We start from the raw sequence: 18,585 nt of genomic DNA, 5'->3' as shown, positions 1-18,585 counted from the left end.
TTCTGAAATGATTAACTGTTTCTACTGATAATTTTATTGTTTTATATTTTTTGTAAACGGCTTTGAGGGTTGTTGTTGTTGTTTTACAATGAAGCAGTTTATAAATTTTAGGAAACAAACAAACAAGCCTTTGCTTGTCTCCTTGCATAGCCCTAAAAATAACCATTTGCATTTGCTAGATCTGTAAAAAACCAAAGTGGAAAAAAAGAGCTGCGTTGACCTGGGGTGGAGAACATATTTGGTTGCAAGACGATCAAGCTCTTGTTTTTTTTTTAATTATACTAACTGCATTCAGAAGTGGAACATCAGAAACTGAAAGGCATTCTTGGTGACACTTGGGGGGGGGGGGGAGACCTGTTTAAAAACCAAAAACCGAAACCCCAACAACCTGCCACATTAAAAGGACAGACTCAAAACAGTGCTGACAGTTTTCCAAGCCAAAGCCATGTGCTCCTTTATGTGTGAATACAGGAGTGCTTTTATTGCTGTGTCCCTCCTGACTTTTGACATGATTGGGCTGAGAGAGGGAATAGAAGGACCCTGTTGAGTTCATAAGCAGCAGCCACAGCAGCAATAGCCGACTTAATGGAGTGCTATTGACTTTAGCTAAATTTAGAACGCAACGTAATGTACACAGAGAGGATCACATGTAATAACCCAGGACAGAATGTGCCGGTCAGATTTTCAAACATTGTTTCTTCCAAGACGCTCTCCTGGGTCTTGCTGCTCTCGTAGCTGTTTCTCACACTCACACGCTTCGAGTGCGGCTGTCATGATTGTACAAAAGCATCCAGTGTTTCGTTCCATCCAAAGGGAGGAGGAGACGTCTCAGCGAACCTCTAAAGTTATGTATTTTGATGCAGGTACAAGCTATTAATATTTCGTGTTTCTGTAGTGCCTTGGAGTGTTTCATGATCCTTCTGTGCATGGGTTGGGCAATTCATACAGGATAATGTCGGAAGAACAACAATGGCCTGTACTATAGGCCAGTATAATTATCACTATGTTGTAGGTGTCAGAGCTTAATCTGAGATAATAGTAGCTTGGTGAAAGCCACTTGGTGAGTTTGTGGTTCCAGTTCTCTCTCTTAGCTGCTACGTTATTTCCACCTCTCTTAAATATGGCTCAGAATTATTGTTGTAAATAAAAATTGCCCTTTTCCCTTATAGGGTATCCAAGAGCCCATACAGAGTCCTTACATAGGTTCCCTATTGGTAGGAGAGAATAACAGAGGCCAACCAGAGAATATTGAGAAGCAAAGCAGCTAGTGAGCTTGATCTTTATTAATCTGTTGCAATAGGGTGCTCCCCTCACCCGCAAGAGAGGAGGAGGAACCCAGAACAATGGCGTGCAAGGCCTTATAAAGACTTTTGAAATTGCCACCCTGTAGATCAAGACCACCCCCAGAAACATCATACATACATCACAGAAGGGGTGTAACCTAAGACCACCCCTCAGATACATCATACCTACATCACAAAAAGGCGGTCCAAAATTTGAATATTGTTTTTCTCCTGTCTGGCAGGTTACTTGATTGGATTTCCTGGGTAGCCTGGCCAGTCTTTTGTAATGATAAATACTTAGTTCCTGGGCCAGGTCACAGGCTCACACCCTATTCAAACACAGACATACCCTTAAGACAGGATTTGTGAAGGAAAAGCCATTGGGGAGGCTTTTCCATTTTCCTTTGACCTTGCAGAGAAAACATTTGGTCAGTTTGGGACAGTTTCGGAATCAAAATGGTTCCAGGTGGGTCTTCCTGTGCTGATCAATGTATGTGCTTGGTTGGTACACTTATGAACATTACAATAGGTCAAAGACCATAAAATTCCTTTCACATTATCCACATCACATTCTTCTTGAGTGTACAGTTTGGCCCATGTGGCCAAACCATCTGTTTTCAACCACCTTTGGTAGGGTGTCCCTCCCTTGCTCTGGGTTCCTATGTGTGGTTTGTTATATGAAGGGAATCTTTGGAAGGCTGATATGCAAAGGAGAGGGAAATACTTTAATTCATAGGGAAATACAGAATTCTAACATTCACATTTCTTTATTGGAAGTCTTCATCCTGCATCATTCCACCCCCCTCAATTTCTCTTTCAGTTTCTTCTTACATGCTTATGTTCAGTTATTCAAGCAACCTTGAAGTGTTCTTATAAATACTAATGCATTGAAATTCTTTTTGCGCAGTGTTTTACCCAGCCACCCATCTGCTGCTGTGCATTGGTAAAACACCACACACAAAGAATCTTGATGCAGTTGTATGGCTGCATCTAAGGTTGCTTTCTTGCAGTGTTTTATCAGTGCCTCATGCCATTCATTAATGGCGAGGAGGAGGAGGAGTGCAAGGATAGTGAAAGCTTCAGCAAACCATGCAGGAACCACACTTCATATGAAGTTTGGAAAATCAAACCCCGAAGAAGTCCTAATACATTGGTTCCATTTTGGAAAACAGATCAGGGAAGTCAGAGATTGGAAATCCAGTAAGAAATTCAAGTGAGCAGAATTTCGGAATCCTCCTCTTTCCTCCTCAACTCAACTTGCACATTGCAGGACAGTTATTTATGGTGGACAATATTCCCACCAACTTGGCTTTTGACTACCATCCTTGGACGTTGCTTTCAATATACCCTTCCTTAGATGCTCACCGTCAACCAGTTCTTTCAACTTTTCCTAGAAATTACCTGCCTTTTGATTGCAAACGCAACAGTGCTATCGTGGTGGTGTGAGATGCAAGTGGTCTTCAGTTGAAATAGCATGTATTTGTTCATCAGGAGAATGACTAATGTACAGTCATAAAAAGGTAAAGGTAAAGGTAAAGGGACCCCTGATTATTAGGTCCAGTCGTGACTGACTCTGGGGTTGCGGTGCTCATCTCGCCTTATTGGCTGAGGGAGACAGCGTACAGCTTCCGGGTCATGTGGTCAGCATGACTAAGCCGCTTCTGGTGAACCAGAGCAGCGCACGGAAACGCCGTTCACCTTCTCGCCGGAGTGGTACCTATTTATCTACTTGCACTTTGACATGCTTTCAAACTGCTAGGTGGGCAGGAGCAGGGGCCGAGCAACGGGAGCTCACCCCGTTGTGGGGATTCGAACCGTTGACCTTCTGATCGGCAAGCCCTAGGCTCTGTGGTTTAACCCACAGTGCCACCCGCGTCCCAATGTACAGTCATACCTCGGGTTAAAGTCGCTTCAGGTTGAGCGTTTTCAGGTTGCGCTCCACGGCAACCTGGAAGTAATGGAACACATTACTTCTGGGTTTCGCCACTCGCGCATGCGCAGACGTACAAAACAACGTCACACACATGCGCAGAAGCATCGAATCACGACCCGCGCATGCCCAGACGTGGGTTGCGTTCTGCTCTGGATGCGAACAGGGCTCTGGAATGGATCCCATTCGCATCCAGAGATACCACTGTAATTTTACGGTATTTTTAAACTCGGCTCATATCAAGGCACAAGAGAGTCTGTATACTCGGTGGCATGTTAATGGCTCTGCAGGGGAGCACACCTTCTTTGGAGGGTGTGTGCGATTTATATGTGCACGGAAATCCAAGCTGTAGAGTAATGCTGGGAACTTGGCACGTCTGCGGGGTTGCCCCAAGGCATTGCCCGCAGCTCCCAGAACAAAGTTCACTCAGCCTTTTGCCTCATCCCTTCCCATTTCTTCTTACGTTTCCTTGTCATAGGATGTGGCAGGTTTTATTTTTTAATGAAGCTGTTTTGATTTGTGCAAATGCACCGGGCTTGGCTATTTCTAGGGAATTGAGTCGGATATGCCTTTGTGGGTGGGTGTATCATAGGTTTGTGCAGACTGACCTGAAATGCAGGCTTGCTGTGATAGGTACAGGCTGTAAGGAGACGTCTGAAGAGGAGCCCTTTGCACAGGCAGTGTGGGAGCGGCTCCCCTCCCCCACCCCCGGTGCAGTTTCCAGGCTACTGAGGCGTGTGCATGAATATTGCATGCATACAGACATGCTGATCACATAGATGTTTTCCATCTAATTGCCACTCTGCTGGAGGGAGGATGCCAAGCAGGTGGAAAAGATGCTTGGAGCTCTTTTCCTGCCCATGCAGTTGAGATATTCATATATACTCCTTTTCGGGATGAGTTGGTTCTCATCCGTAGTTCCTCTCTGCCCTGTTCTACCTTCCTGCAAGCAGGCCTATCCCAGGGCGTCCCATTCCTTCCTGCTGTAAGCTTTTTGTGCTCCTTTTGTGTACATTCTTCAGTTCATTCATCAGCAAAAATACACATTTTGTACATGGCTTTTATGTAAAGCAGGGACACGGGTGGTGCTGTGGGTTAAACCACAGAGCCTAGGACTTGCCGATCAGAATGTCGGCGGTTCGAATCCCCGTGACGGAGTGAGCTCCCGTTGCTCAGTCCCAGCTCCTGCCAACCTAGCAGTTCGAAAGCACGTCAGAATGCAAGTGGATAAATAGGTACCGCGCCAGCAGGAAGGTAAACGGCGTTTCCATGCACTGCTCTGGTTCACCAGAAGCGGCTTAGTCATGCTGGTAACATGACCCGGAAGCTCTACGCCGTCTCCCTTGGCCAATAAAGTGAGATGATCGCCGCAACCCCAGAGTTGGCCACGACTGGACCTAACAGTCAGGGGTCCCTTTACCCTTTACCTTTTATGTAAAACAGATTTCTAAAATGGATTTTTTTCTAATTTTCAGAAGTTTGCAAATTGATACATACTTTCTAGATACCAATCCATTTCACATTCGACTCACCCTCCACGGTTCCCTCCATAATTTCTAAATTTGCTGCATATTATAAATATTCTAAGCCTTCATCTTTTCCACACTTTACTCCCAACAAGTATACAACTGCTTCTCTTCATTCAAATCCTACCTGCAATAGTTCTTTCAATATTCAACAAAAGTTTCCACTCCTCCTTAAAATCGGCCTCTTCTCGGTCTCTAATTTCCATAGTTAAATTTTCCAATTTGGCATATTCCATCCGTTTTAACTGCCACTCTTCTTTAGTAGCTATCTCTTGATTTTGCCATTTTTGTACATAGAGTATTCTTGCTGCTGTCGTAGCACACAAGGATAGGTAAAGTAGGGGTTGTTGGTTTTGGCACTTTATGTGTACTGAAAATATATCAAAAACCTGGAGAGGCATTCAACCCAGCTGGGAGTTGCCTTCTGATCTGCCAGCAGGTTCAGGAGTTCAGTGGACGCTCGGGTTGTGAGCGTGATCCGTGTGGGATGCACATTTGCAACCTGCAGCATTCACAACCCACAGCGGTGCATCTGTGCACGCGTGGGTTGTGATTCGGTGCTTCTGTGCATGCGCAAAGAGCAATTTAGCGCTTCTGCGCATGCACGACCAATGAAACATGGAAGTAACCCATTCCAGTACTTCCGGGTTTTGGCAGGTCCGTAACCCAAAAAAACACAACGTGAAGTGTCTGTATCCCGAGGTATGACTGTATTGGATCAGGCCTGCCTGCTGCAGAAGCTCTTGTTCTTAACCGTGTTGTGGTGGCCTTCATTGTTTTGCACGTTCACACCTGATTTTTGCAAAGCTGCTTTGAAGACCAATTAGCCCAGATATTGGTGGTGGCCGGTGATTCAAAAATGCAAAGGACCTTGGAAATCCAGAGCCTGAATGCTTTCCTCTGCAGCTTCTTTCTGCCTCTATGAAGTCAAACTGCCTTACAGTACCAGCGACTGCATTTCTTTCACTCTGCCCCTGGGGGAGACGATCTGTTATCCGCAGAAGAAAGCTGGAAAAATGAAGTTAGATTTATATTCCAGGATTAGAGGGTGAGAATAATTAAATTTTGGCCTAGGCCATAAACTGGAGGAAACCCCCACAGGAATAAGGCCAGAGGACGGGCGATCAGGAGAGCCAGGCCTCAGCTCTCTCCCCCCCCCCCCGTAGCGGATGATTGATGTCTGCAAGTGTCACTGCCCCAGCTGATTCCATCTCTGGTGCCTGACCTTGCGGGATAATGAGCTTTGCTAGATTAGAGCCACACAGTATATCACTTACAAACAGGGTTCTCCGCATCCTGCTTTATCGCAGATCTTGTGATGGTGCATGAACTTCCTTCTACCTTTGCAGTGGACGACGCTTTGCCCTCCTCTGTGCTACAGGAGGGATGCTGTTTTTGCTGGCTTCTCTGTCGGAGTTTGCTCCCTCGGGTACTCTGCCTCCTTTGCTCTTCTGCCGCTTCCATAACCCAGCCGGGCGCTGCTTTGAAGCACTCAGTGAGCCAGCAGAAGTCTCCGAGCCGCAGACGGAATCACCGCTCTCCTCCCTTCAAGCACTACCCTGCTGTGCCTCTGAAGTTCTGACTGCAGGCAGGGAGAAAAAGGCGAACCTAACTGGGAGTTTCCTTCAAGGAAAGAGGTAGGCATCTGCCTCAGAACCTCGCAGGAGGCCAAGGAGTCGAGGAGCAACTTTCAAGTCGGCGCTCGAGATCGCCGCCCGCTCTCAAGGGCCAAATTCTGACCTCGTAGATTTTGTTCACAGCTCACACCAACTTCAGTCTTTTGATCTGCCACGGTTTTGACAGCACAAGGGTGCTGGGCAGGCTGCAAGGGGTTGCTGAGCAGCTGGGCACTTTGCAGTGAAACCAGCCCAGGGCGATGGATGCAGAGACTGTTTGCATTCCTCACAGCCCCTCTGGCAGCGCTGGGTCTACCAGAACACTCAGTGGTGGACTCGGGTCTCTGTTGAGCAGCTGCAAAGTGGCAGCTTGAGATGCAGCTTTCACTTGAAGCTTTCCTAAACATAGGAGCACGGGGAGTTGCTTTGTACTGAACCAGAGTCCATCTAGCCCAGTATTGTCTACACAGACCGGCAGCAGCTATCCAGGGTTTCAGACAGAGGTGCTGGGAATTGCTATTGTTCTTCTAAGTAGCCTGGAACATGGACAGCTCATGCGCTAAAATGTGCCACACGTTCACAGAATGCATTTTTGTGTGGGACATTGTTCATGCATGTTTCACCTTTTTCCTTGGGTTTCTATGTAGGGAAACATGTACAGTCATATCTCTTGTTATGTTTGGTTCAGGTTATGTCTTTTCAGGTTGCATCCCACAGCGACCCAGAAGTATCGGAAAGGGTTACTACGCCAGTGTGGTGTAGTGGTTAAGAGCGGTAGTCTCGTAATCTGGGGAACCGGGTTCGCGTCTCTGCTCCTCCACATGCAGCTGCTGGGTGACCTTGGGCCAGTCACACTTCTCTGAAGTCTCACAGCCCCACTCACCTCACATAGTGTTTGTTGTGGTGGAGGAAGGGAAAGGAGAATGTTAGCCGCTTTGAGACTCCTTCGGGTAGTGATAAAGCAGGATATCAAATCCAAACTCTTCTTCTTCTCTTCTTACTTCTGGGTTTTGCTGCTCTCGCATGCACAGATGCACAAAATGATGCCATGCGCATGCACAGAAGCGGCGAATCACGACCTGTGCATGTGCAGACACGGGTTGCATTCTGCTTATGTTGCAAACAGGGCTCCAGAACAGATCCCGTTCGCAACCAGAGGTACCACTGTAATCTTATTTGGCGATCACTCATAGCCGAGTAAGACTACCAACATCTCTTTAACCTCAGCTCCCCCGAAGCTGCTGAGATCCTCTCACAAATTCTGCAAATACAAGTTAGAGATGAGCTTGCAGTATCTCCAAATCTGGGAGAGTTGTGTACAGCTATGAACCAAATGAAAAACAACAAAGCCAGTGGACCTGATGGGATAGCTGCCGAAATATTCAAAGTGGGTGGAACTGAGCTTACACAACACTTCACAAGCTCATCGGAAAAAGTCTGGGAAAGAGAAGCGATCCCAGCAGACTTTAGGGATGCCAAAATTATCAATCTCTTTAAGAAAAGTGGCAGAACTGATTGCAGACACTATAGAGGCATCTCACTATTAGCTGTGGCTGGCAAAATTCTTGCAAGGATCTTAGCAAACCGTCTCTTAACAATATCCGCGGTGACACTTCCTGAAACATATAAGTCGTAGCTGAGCAGTTGCTTTGAATGCAGAACAGCCCATGTCCAATCTCCAGCAACTCCAGGGAAGCAGCTGCCAGTCAGTGTAGACAGTATGGAATTAGATAGACCCAAGGGTCTGACTTAGTATAAAACATCTTCCTTGTTTGTTAAACAGCCCTCACTCTGTAGCTTTGAAACTGCTGACAGCCAAACTATTGAGTAGCCCAGGCCACTTTTGGGGGCAGGGGGAGGCACAAGTCAAAAAAGGAAGCATGTGTCAAATCTGCCTACCCTTTTGGGGGGGAGGCAAAACTGCCCCCATTTTAGGCTTGGAGGCAAATTTTGAGAGCAGGCGTAACAAGATTCACCAGCTGTCCTTCGCTCTTATGTATGGCCAGCTTGCATGTTTCAGTCCCCAGAATGCTGCTTTGTCATGACTTTATGGAATTGCAGATATTATGGACTTTAAATGTGGCATTCAACAGCCATGGACAGCTCTAGTGAGTTACTTTGCCCCTTGTCAAAGTAACTAATTTTTAAGGACTTGGAAACTGGGGAGGAAAGGGAGTTATAGCCTTATCATGAACCACCGTGATCTGTTTCCTTGCTTTTCAGCGTTATACATAATCTGTGAAAATGTGAAAATTTGTGCTTCTGAGAACGTCCTCTGAATTGAAAGCCCTTTAAAGACATTGATGGTGTTTTTGTTTTCTGCACACCCTTCTGGAGTCAAGGTTTGCCTCTCTGGAAGGTTGGGGTGAGAAAGCCCTTGGCAGGGTCACATGGCAAGGGTCACATGACAGCTTTGCCTAGAGTTAAGGGCATTAGAGCCTGAGTTCCTTTCCACTTTGATCCTCAGCGCTTGCTTAATCGTGCTAATGTCCTGTCTAATTATGGTAAATACCGCTTCCATTTGCATATTATGCCCGATGAAAAATGCATGCTGCACTCAGTTTGTCTGCCAGCTTGCTATGCCGAAACACCCTCTGGTATGAACTGGAGACTCTATATCAGGCTTCCTCAACCTCGGTCCTCCAGATGTTTTTGGCCTACAACTCCCATGATCCCTAGCTAGCAGGACCAGTGGTCAGGGATGATGGGAATTGTAGTCTCAAAACATCTGGAGGGCCAAGGTTGAGGAAGCCTGCTCTATATCACTCCCTTAGCTGAAATGGAAAATCATGCATATGTGTCTTTTCGCAGACCGATTCAGATAATGGCTTTAGCTGCCCACTTTGAGTGGAAACATATAATTGCTTGTTTGAAAAAAAATGGTGTTTCTTTTCTAAAACAAACAAACAAATAACATATTTGCTTTCAGGTATACGTCCCCATAGGGACACGGGTGGCACTGTGGTCTAAACCACAGAACCTAGGACTTGCTGATCAGAAGGTCGGCGGTTTGAATCCCCACGATGGGGTGAGCTCCCGTTGCTCGGTCCCTGCTCCTGCCAACCTAGCAGTTCGAAACCACATCAAAGTGAAAATAGATAAATAGGTACCGCTCCGGCGGGAAGGTAAACGGCATTTCCGTGCGCTGCTCTGGTTTGCCAGAAGTGGCTTAGTTATGATGGCCACATGACCCGGAAGCTATACGCTGGCTCCCTTGGCCAATAAAGCGAGATGAGTGCCGCAACCCCAGAGTTGGTCATGACTGGACCTCATGGTCAGGGGTCCGTTTACCTTTTTATACTTCCCCCTGCAACAGAATTGTGAAAATCTGGGTGGGAGAAACCACATTGCCCTTATCTAGTGCTATAGTGGATCGTTTAAGAGGTGCTTCCAGACATCCTTTTTATTTCACATTCGTGATGAATTGTGCTTCCAATGCTATTGGTGCAGTCACACGCGATTCCACTGTCGATATTGTTTGCACCTGCCAAATGTTTTGCGGCAGTCACCCGGCTTCATTTCCAATCCCATAACTTCCTGCTGGAATCCTGTAACCTTTTATGCCACAAATGTTCTGGTTTATTTTGGTCCTGCTTTTGTTGTGCTGCTGCCCCTCCAGACAGCAATAATGTAGCATTGGAGAAGCATCACAGATCATATTAAAGCCAAATAAAGCCATTTGTATTAGTCAAGAGCATGTTGCACAATGAGACCCTAGCCTGGAGGCAACCCAAGATTTGGTGCAGGTCCAGCCAACATAGCTAATGGCTGGGGATGATTGGAGTTGTAGTCCGAATTATTTGGAGGATATCATGTTTGGAAAGGTGGAGACTATTGCCCATGTTGTTTATATGCCGAAGGGGCAATCTAGGTTCTGAACTGGGCAGAGAGGTTTTAAAAAGAGGTCCAGCGGAGATTATCACATCAGGGAACACACTTGCGTGCTGTTAAAAAACTGACTTATCTTTCCAGTTAATCCAGCGCCGAGGGCCTTCTGTCAGTTCCCTTACTGCGAGAAGCAAAACTACAGGGAACCAGGCAGAGGGCCTTCTTGGTGGTGGCACCTGCCCTGTGGAACGCCCTCCCACCAGATGTCAAAGAGATAAACAACTACCTGACATTTAGAAGACATCTGAAGGCAGCCCTATTTGGAGAAGTTTTTAATGTGTGACATTTTGATGTATTTTTAATCTTTGTTGGAAGCCACCCAGAGTGGCTGGGGAAACCCAGCCAGATGGGTGGGGGTACAAATAATAAATTATTATTCTTATTACAGTGGTACCTCTGGTTGCAAACGGGATCCATTCCGGAGGCCCATTTACAACATGAAAAGAGCGTAACCCACAGCGGCACGTCTGCGCACGTGTGGGTTGCGATTTGCCACTTCTGCGCATGTGGCCATTTTGCACTTCTGCGCATGCGCGAGTGGCGAAACCCAAAAGTAACCCTTTCCGCTACTTCCAGTTCACCCTGAAAGAATGTAACATGAACGGATGTAACATGAGGTATGACTGTATTATTATTATTATTATTATTATTATTATTATTATTAATCCAGGCTCTTTTAAGATGAATTTATTTTAAAGCTCGCTTTGCTGGCTTTGAACCCAGAGCTTAAAAATTCATCATCACCAACAACTTTTGTATTAGCAGCTGAATGTTCTGCTCCTCACCTTCCCTGCTCATTTGTACATGCAAAGTCTCACTACCAGCCAACACCAAGTTTTTTGCATCTGCAGAGAGACTATTGAACTGCCCTTTTTCTCCTTTGGTGCTTTGACTGCCCTCTGTTGTGAGGTTAGTGTCGCAGCATTGGTCTGGAGAAGCATGCAATCTTTTTATGAAAGAGTTGATCTGAGGGAACTGTTGTTTCCTGTGGCGTCCGCTGAAATCTCTTTTCTCCCATGGCCATCCATCCGGTCCAAACAGGTTTTGCAGATCTTTCTTTTTTTAAAAGTGCTACAAAACTCCCGCAAAGCCCATGAATGGAGACAACAGTGAGATGAAATTACTGTATCGTGCCACTTCCAACCATTTAGGGTGGGCAGGCAGGAAGGAGGGGGTTGTCTGTTTCCATCCTTTGGTGTAGCAACCCATTTTATGTCTCCTTCATCCACCTTCCCCCTTGCCCCCCCCCCAGCTTTCACTCCTTGGGGGTCGATTGCTGAAAGGATTTGTTCCCTTGAAATCTAACTTTTTCTTTTTCAGAGGTGGCCTGCGAACCCGGCTCAATTGCTTTCTAACTGTCCCAGGTCACTCGCTTTGTTCCCGCGGCTTTTTCTTTCAGCGTTTTGGGACGAGTTCCCAGACTTTTACAAAGTTAGGGAAATGTGATTCTCAGGAATCTCGCCTTGTTTCTGAGTTTCATCTTCAGCCCCGTTCTCTCTTCTTTCCTCCCTCTTCTAAACGCTCCTCCAAAAAAAAAAAAAAAACCACACTCCCCCTCCATCTTTTTATTTCATGAGATCCTCTTCAAACTGTTTCACAAATGGGTTCTTGTTTTCCGTGGCTGTTTAGAAAATGTTTCTGAGTTTAAAACCAGCCAGTATAATCCTTCAAGGCAAAGTAAGTTTTCGCCGCTCAGCACAGCTGCTAGGAGAAGAATCCCCCCCCCTTTTTATTTGCATGCCATTATCCTTTTTGCAACATGAAACTTCCAAACTCTCAATCAAAGCAGAGTTGATAGCTACTTAGCCAAGATAGGGGGCTTCATGGGTGACAACCCTGGGAAAGGAGGTGATTTGATGGGGAACCAGAGGGGCACATTCTGTTCTGGGCAACCTTCTGAGAACCAGTGACCAGTGGTGGGCGTGGCCAGACAAAAGAGTGGGTGGAGCAACTAATGCAAATCTTCCCTTTGTTGTTGTTGTTGCTTAGTCGTTTAGTCGTGTCCGACTCTTCGTGACCCCATGGACCAGAGCCCTCCTGTCTTCCACTGCCTCCCGCAGTTTGGTCAAACTCATGCTGGTAGCTTGAAGAACAATGTCCAACCATCTCGTCCTCTGTCTTCCCTCCTGTCTTCCACTGCCTCCCGCAGTTTGGTCAAACTCATGCTGGTAGCTTCAAGACCACTGTCCAACCATCTCGTCCTCTGTTGTCCCCTTCTCCTTGTGCCCTCCATCTTTCCCAACATCAGGGTCTTTCCCAAGGAGTCTTCTCTTCTCATGAGGTGGCCAAAGTCTTGGAGCCTCAGCTTTAGGATCTGTCCTTCCAGGGAGCACTCAGGGCTAATTTCCTTCAGAATGGATAGGTTTGATCTTCTTGCAGTCCATGGGACTCTCAAGAGTCTCCTCCAGCACCATAATTCAAAAGCATCCATTCTTCGGCGATCAGCCTTCTTTATGGTCCAGCTCTCACTTCCATACATCACTACTGGGAAAACCATAGCTTTAACTATATGAGCCTTTGTTGGCAAGGTGATGTCTTTTTAAGATGCTGTCTTTCCTTTGTACAGCATGTAATCTCTGAGGAAAAGGCTGGGGGATTCCCACACTCACTAGAAGAGGGTGGGATGCTTGCCATGATGAACATGGCAAGTAGAATTGTTGTTTTGTAGTAGAACAATGCAGGTTCTAGAGTCTTTATTCTTCATTTGTACTGGTGGGGGCTTCTTTGCCTTCTGTGGTGGGATTTTTTTGCCCTTTGTGGTGGTGATGCAGCTATACAGGAAACATGGACATATTGTCAGAAGACAGATGGTGGAGGAAACAAAACAAGACAAACTTCTAATAATAGTAATAGTAGTAGTAATAATAATAATAATAATAATAATAATAATAATACTTTTTTATTTATAACCCGCCCTCCCCAGCCGAAGCCGGGCTCAGAGCGGCTAACAACAATAAAAATAACACAGTTTACATAAAATCACAATCAATTAATTGAAATACATTCTAAAATCAATTCATTCTAAATTCAATTCAGAATCAAATTAATGGCAACCATTGGGCTAGAGTTCTGTGAGGATTACCGAAGGAGGGGGTCAGACTGTGCCTTTGCCAAAGGCCTGGTGGAACAGCTCTGTCTTGCAGGCCCTGCGGAAAGATGTCAAGTCCTGCAGGGCCCTAGTCTCTTGTGACAGAGCATTCCACCAGATCAGGGTCACGGTGGAAAAAGCCCTGGCTCTGGTTGAGGCCAGCCTAACCTCTCTGTGGCCCGGGATCTCCAAGATGTTTTATTTGAAGACCGTAAGGTGCTCCGTGGGACATACCAAGAGAGGCGGTCCCATAGGTACGAGGGTCCTGGGCTGTATAGGGTTTTAAAGATTAAAACCAGCACCTTAAACCTGATCCTGTACTCCACTGGGAGCCAGTGCAGCTGGTATAGCACCGGGTGAATGTGGTCCTGCGGCAAGGACCCCCTAAGTAGTTTTGCCGCAGCATTCTGCACCCACTGGAGTTTCTGGGTCAGTCTCAAGGGCAGCCCCACGTAGAGTGAATTACAATAATCAAGTATGGAGGTGACCGTCGTGTGGATCACAGTGGCTTCTAATGTGGAGGAGCCTTCAGTCATATCAACCTCCACCTGCAGCACTGTGCCGGGTGTTTGGGGCATGTGTGAATGCATAGACCATCTTGATATTGCACTTCGTTTCTCCTGGAAGGACATGTGAGTGCGTCTGTGTGGGCAGAGGTTATGTGCAGATTTGCTCAGAAGGGGACATGGCCGTTCAGTTGCAAAAAATGTACTCTACCCCGATCTAGACCAATGCCCAGAATGTTTAGTTCTTGGTGAAATTACACCCTAATGTGAAAACCTTAGACATCAGGGAAAACACTAGACTGCAGCTCTCTTCTGTGAGCTATAGGCCTTTTGATGTGGACCCCAGTTTTCATGTTGTGGGTGGGAGAGGCTTTCTAAGAAACCAGGCACCATAGGATATTTGATGCAACAGTGAGGGGCTCTCATACCTCTGGAAGGGAGGATCAAATTGGCTTGAGAGAAGCAGGATTAAATGAGACATCTCCAGGAACTGGAAGCCAATTCCAGCTCTAAGGGCTGCAGCTGCTCCTAATAGCTCCTCACTCCAGGGGAACTTGGAAGTGATCCGCCTGAAGGATGTTATGACACCTCGTAGAGGTTCTTTATCTTACAGTACTAAGGTGCAGAGCTGCTAGATAGAGGCCTGCCTCCTCTTTTCACAGCAGGGGGAGATTCCTCACAAGGGCACCCAGCTGGGAACTCAAATCCATCCTTACTGCAGGTCCAGCCTCCCTTCAAATGGGTCTGGGGAAAAGTGTGTAGCAGGCAAAGATCTCCTTATCTTGAAGGATTGGCCCGTATTACAGAGCAACACAGTATAGTAGACTGCTACTTCTTAAGCTGCTGACATCTGAAGCTACTGTTCCTCAACATCACTGTTCAGTTTGTGGTGCATCAAGGCCTGGACTTGTAGGACTTCACCACAACATTGTTTTTTTATTATTGCAAATGCTGTCAACAGCAAACACAAGTTCACCTGAAACAATTCTGGGCTGGGGCTTTGAGGTTGGATACTTCCATGTTTATTGGACATTGATGAGGTTGCTCAATGTAGATGACTGTCTTTGGGGTACCATTACAAGGCAGCATATTGCCAATTATGCAGTTAGTTGTTGATATTTGTTTACATACCTAGGTAGCATTATTATTTACGCCTTCTGCCTCAGGCGCCAACATAGCTTGAGCTATTTTTGTGCACCTGTCTCTGCCAACCTTTGGATTGATGGAGGAAGCCATGGAGCTTCCACCAGCCCCATGGCTGCACTGGCAGGGGCTGATGGGAGGTATGGCCCAAAACACATGGAGGGCACCAGGTTGGTGAAGGCTGCTGTACATCCATTAAATAAGTGTCAAAGGAAAAATTAGGTTAATACCTCCATGGGGCTGGGGAAACCCAGCCAGGTGGGCAGGGTATAAACAATAAAATTATGATGATGATGGGGTAGCTATGCTAGTCTATTGCAGCAAAATCAACAAACAATGCACTGCAGCTTCTCGCAGGTGCAAGCTCCTCTGTCTTTGATGAGGCATAATACTCCAGGTTAAACACATATATTGCAGCCAAGTGGTCCTTTAGCACCTAGAGGATTAACAAGTTTATTGTGACATATACGTCGTGCCGGTGACACAGGTGACGCTGTGGTCTAAACCACAGAGCCTAGGACTTGCCGATTGGCGGTTTGAATCCCCGTGATGGGGTGAGCTCCAGTTGCTCTGTCCCTGCTCCTGCCAACCTAGCAGTTCGAAAGCACATCAAAGTGCAAATAGATAAATAGGCTCTGGCGGGAAGGTAAATGGTGTTTCCGTGCGCTGCTCTGGTTCTCCAGAAGCGGTTTAGTCATGTGGGCCACATGACCCGGAAGCTGTACATTGGCTCCCTCGGCCAGTAAAGCAAGATGAGCGCCACAACCCCAGAGTCAGTCACGACTGGACCTAACGGTCAGGGGTCCCTTTACCTTTACATGTCGTGCCACGTCATCACGCATTTTCTGAGTTTTATCAGTTGTGCACAGATCTTCTCTGGCTGAAGTAGCTTGACTTCCACTCCTCCCTCAATCCCGTCCTCCTTTTAGGAATTGAGAGAATTCGATGAAAACCAGTCCTCTTTCCCCAGCTCCCTCTTTTCTGCTTTTAATTATTATTTCATTTTGCTTCTTTGCCCGGATAAGGCGGGCTAACCAAGGAGGAGGGAAGGTTGGGGGGGGGTTGAGCCATTACAAACAGGCTCTTGTGTCCCTCCTTCAGCCTGTTTGTTTGCTTTGGAGTTGTCGGAGTCTAATCAACGGCTTTTCAAGTTTTCCTCCCTCCACCTCCCACTTAAAGGGGGGAGGAAGAAAAGAGAAAACAACCAAACCAAATAAAATCAAACAAGAAGAACCAAAATAGATCTCTCTCACACACACACTCACTTTCTCCCTACACTTTGCTGCAAAGACACGGACCCCAAGTATCTGGGCATCTCTTGACAGCCAGCAGTGAAGGGGAGGGCAAAAAACATTATCAATCATTCAGGGTGTTTTGGAGGGAGAGGCAAAGAGAGGGCAAAGCTTATGCCAGGAGGAGTGGAGGAATGTCTCTCTGCTCTCTCCCGCCCCCCAAGAAAAATCATTGCCCCCTTTTTTGCTGCCTTTGTTGAAGCGAATGGTTTTTGTGCGTTGTTTGGCCTTTCCTCTCTTTTTTATTTTTTTGGACATCTGCCTAGACACATGCAGATTAAAGGACCCAAATAAATTTCTGGAAGGAAGACAAGAGAGAGTGAGGGCGGGAGAGAGAGAGGATGGGGTGGGGAAGATTGCACAAAGAATGAAAGGGTGTATTTGGGGGGAGGGGAGAGAAGCAGAGAGGAGAGAGAGAGACACCAGAGCTCAATAGCGGACAAACAAGCTGATGGTGATGTGTTTATGAACGGGGAGAGGGAGTTTAACATAATCTCCAGATCCCCAGCCTTCATTTTAAAACAAAGACTTAAGTTTCTTGCATTTGTAGAGCAAAATGCACAAGCAGTGTTCTTTTCTGGGGGTTTTTTTTTGGGGGGGACTCTAGTTTGTTAGGGTGGCGCTGTGGGTTAAACCACAGAGCTTAGGACTTGCTGATCAGAAGGTTGCGGTTCGAATCCCCGCAACGGGGTGAGCTCCCGTTGCTCGGTCCCTGCTCCTGTCAACCTAGCAGTTCGAAAGCACGTCAAAGTGCAAGTAGATAAATAGGTACTGCTCTGGCGGGAATGTAAGCGGTGTTGCCGTACGCTGCTCTCGTTTGCCAGAAGCGGCTTAGTCATGCTGGCCACATGACCCAGAAGCTGTATGCCGGCTCCCTCAGCCAATAAAGCGAGGTGAGCGCCGCAACCCCAGAGCTGGTCACAACTGGACCTTATGATCAGGGGTTCCTTTACCTTTACTAATTTGTTCCTTCTGTCAGTGTTTTGCTTAGCTCACCCAAGGGGGTGGGGAGCCTGTGGATGTCTGCGTTGTGTTTGTTTATTCCATATTTGCACTGCCCTTCAATCAACAGTGATCGCTCAGGTTGCCAAAGCTAGAAATGAAAATGCCCCGAAGTCCTATTCTGGCCGTCAAAGGGCTCACAGGACAACAGGAGTCCATCTGTATCTTGGCCCTGTCTTCTTCCTTTGCATCCTCCTTGCGATTTCGGTACTCAAGGATGCCTCTGGTGCAGTTTTAGAACACCAGTTATGTACAGAGAGCCTTCATGAGCATAGCACAGTCTCTGTGACAAACCCTCAGCCTCCAGCAACTGGAGGGTAGTGGGTCTGAGCAGTGGGGAAGCAGCAGAAGGGACAGGGTTAGTTACTACCTGCTCTCTGTTTATATAATAGTGTGGGGAATTTTTTCATCAGTTTAGGATTTTCCCAATCAGCAATTTTTTTTTTTTAAAAAAAATACAAACCCATTGCATTCACAATCTCTGTAGTAGCCATAAGATTTGTGAGCTTTCCTTATATCATAGAATTGTAGAGTTGGAAATCTTGTGTCATCTAGTCCAGTGTTTCCCAACCTTGGGCCTCCAGCTGTTTTTGGACTACAGCTCCCATCATCCCTAGCTAGTAAGACCAGTGGTCAGGGATGATGGGAATTGTAGTTCAAAAACAGCTGGAGGCCCAAGGTTGGGAAACACTGATCTAGTCCAGGCCCCTTGCAATGCGGGAATCTAATTCGTGACAGATGGCTACCCAACCTCTGCTTAAAGGAAGGAGAGTCCACAACCTCCTTGAGGAGACCGCTCCACTGATGGAAACCAGTATGGCATAGTGGTTAGTAATGGTGGACCAGAGTTAGAATTCCCACTCACTGGTTCACCATGAGCCTAGTCATGGCCTCTCAGCCTGACCTACCTCACAGGGCTGTTGTGGGGATTATATGATGAGGGGGAGAACACCATCTTGAGCTGCCGGGAGGGCGGGTAAAAGGTGGGATAGAAATGTAATCAATCAAGCCATCAATCAGTAAAATGACATTTGTTGGCTTCCTGGGACTGCTTATATTTTGTTCCATTTGTGAACTTGTATTTATCATTCTTTTTTTTTATAGACCACCCTGCATCCAAGGAATTAGGGGGTTGGACTAGATGACCCTCGAGGGTCCCTTCCAACTCTATGATTGTGTGAATTCAAGGAAGCATAATAATAATATATAATAATAATTTATTATTTATATCCCGCCCATCTGGCTGGGTTTCCCCAGCCACTCTAGGCAGCTTCCAACAAAACACTAAAATACAATCACCTATTAAACATT

At 46.6% G+C, this 18,585-nt stretch overlaps 1 protein-coding gene across 3 annotated transcripts in view; it reads left to right on the top strand.

The window, feature by feature from the left end:
• SETBP1 (SET binding protein 1) overlaps positions 1 to 18,585 on the top strand; it is a 277,042-nt gene that overhangs the window by 91,368 nt on the left and 167,089 nt on the right. The window contains exon 1 of one of the 3 annotated variants that reach the window (XM_079994677.1): positions 225 to 863. The exons of the other annotated variants lie outside the window; for them this stretch is intronic. Within the exon in view, the coding sequence (XP_079850803.1) occupies positions 858 to 863 (6 nt within the window). The 5' untranslated portion in view covers positions 225 to 857. Of the gene's footprint in view, positions 1 to 224; positions 864 to 18,585 lie in introns of those variants that run through there. 3 annotated transcript variants of the gene reach the window in all.

Source organism: Podarcis cretensis, assembly GCF_951804945.1.
Source record: "Podarcis cretensis genome assembly, chromosome: 11".
NCBI lineage: Eukaryota > Metazoa > Chordata > Lepidosauria > Squamata > Lacertidae > Podarcis > Podarcis cretensis.
Note: the sequence above shows the minus strand (reverse complement) of the source record. Positions and strands in the feature narration are given on the sequence as shown.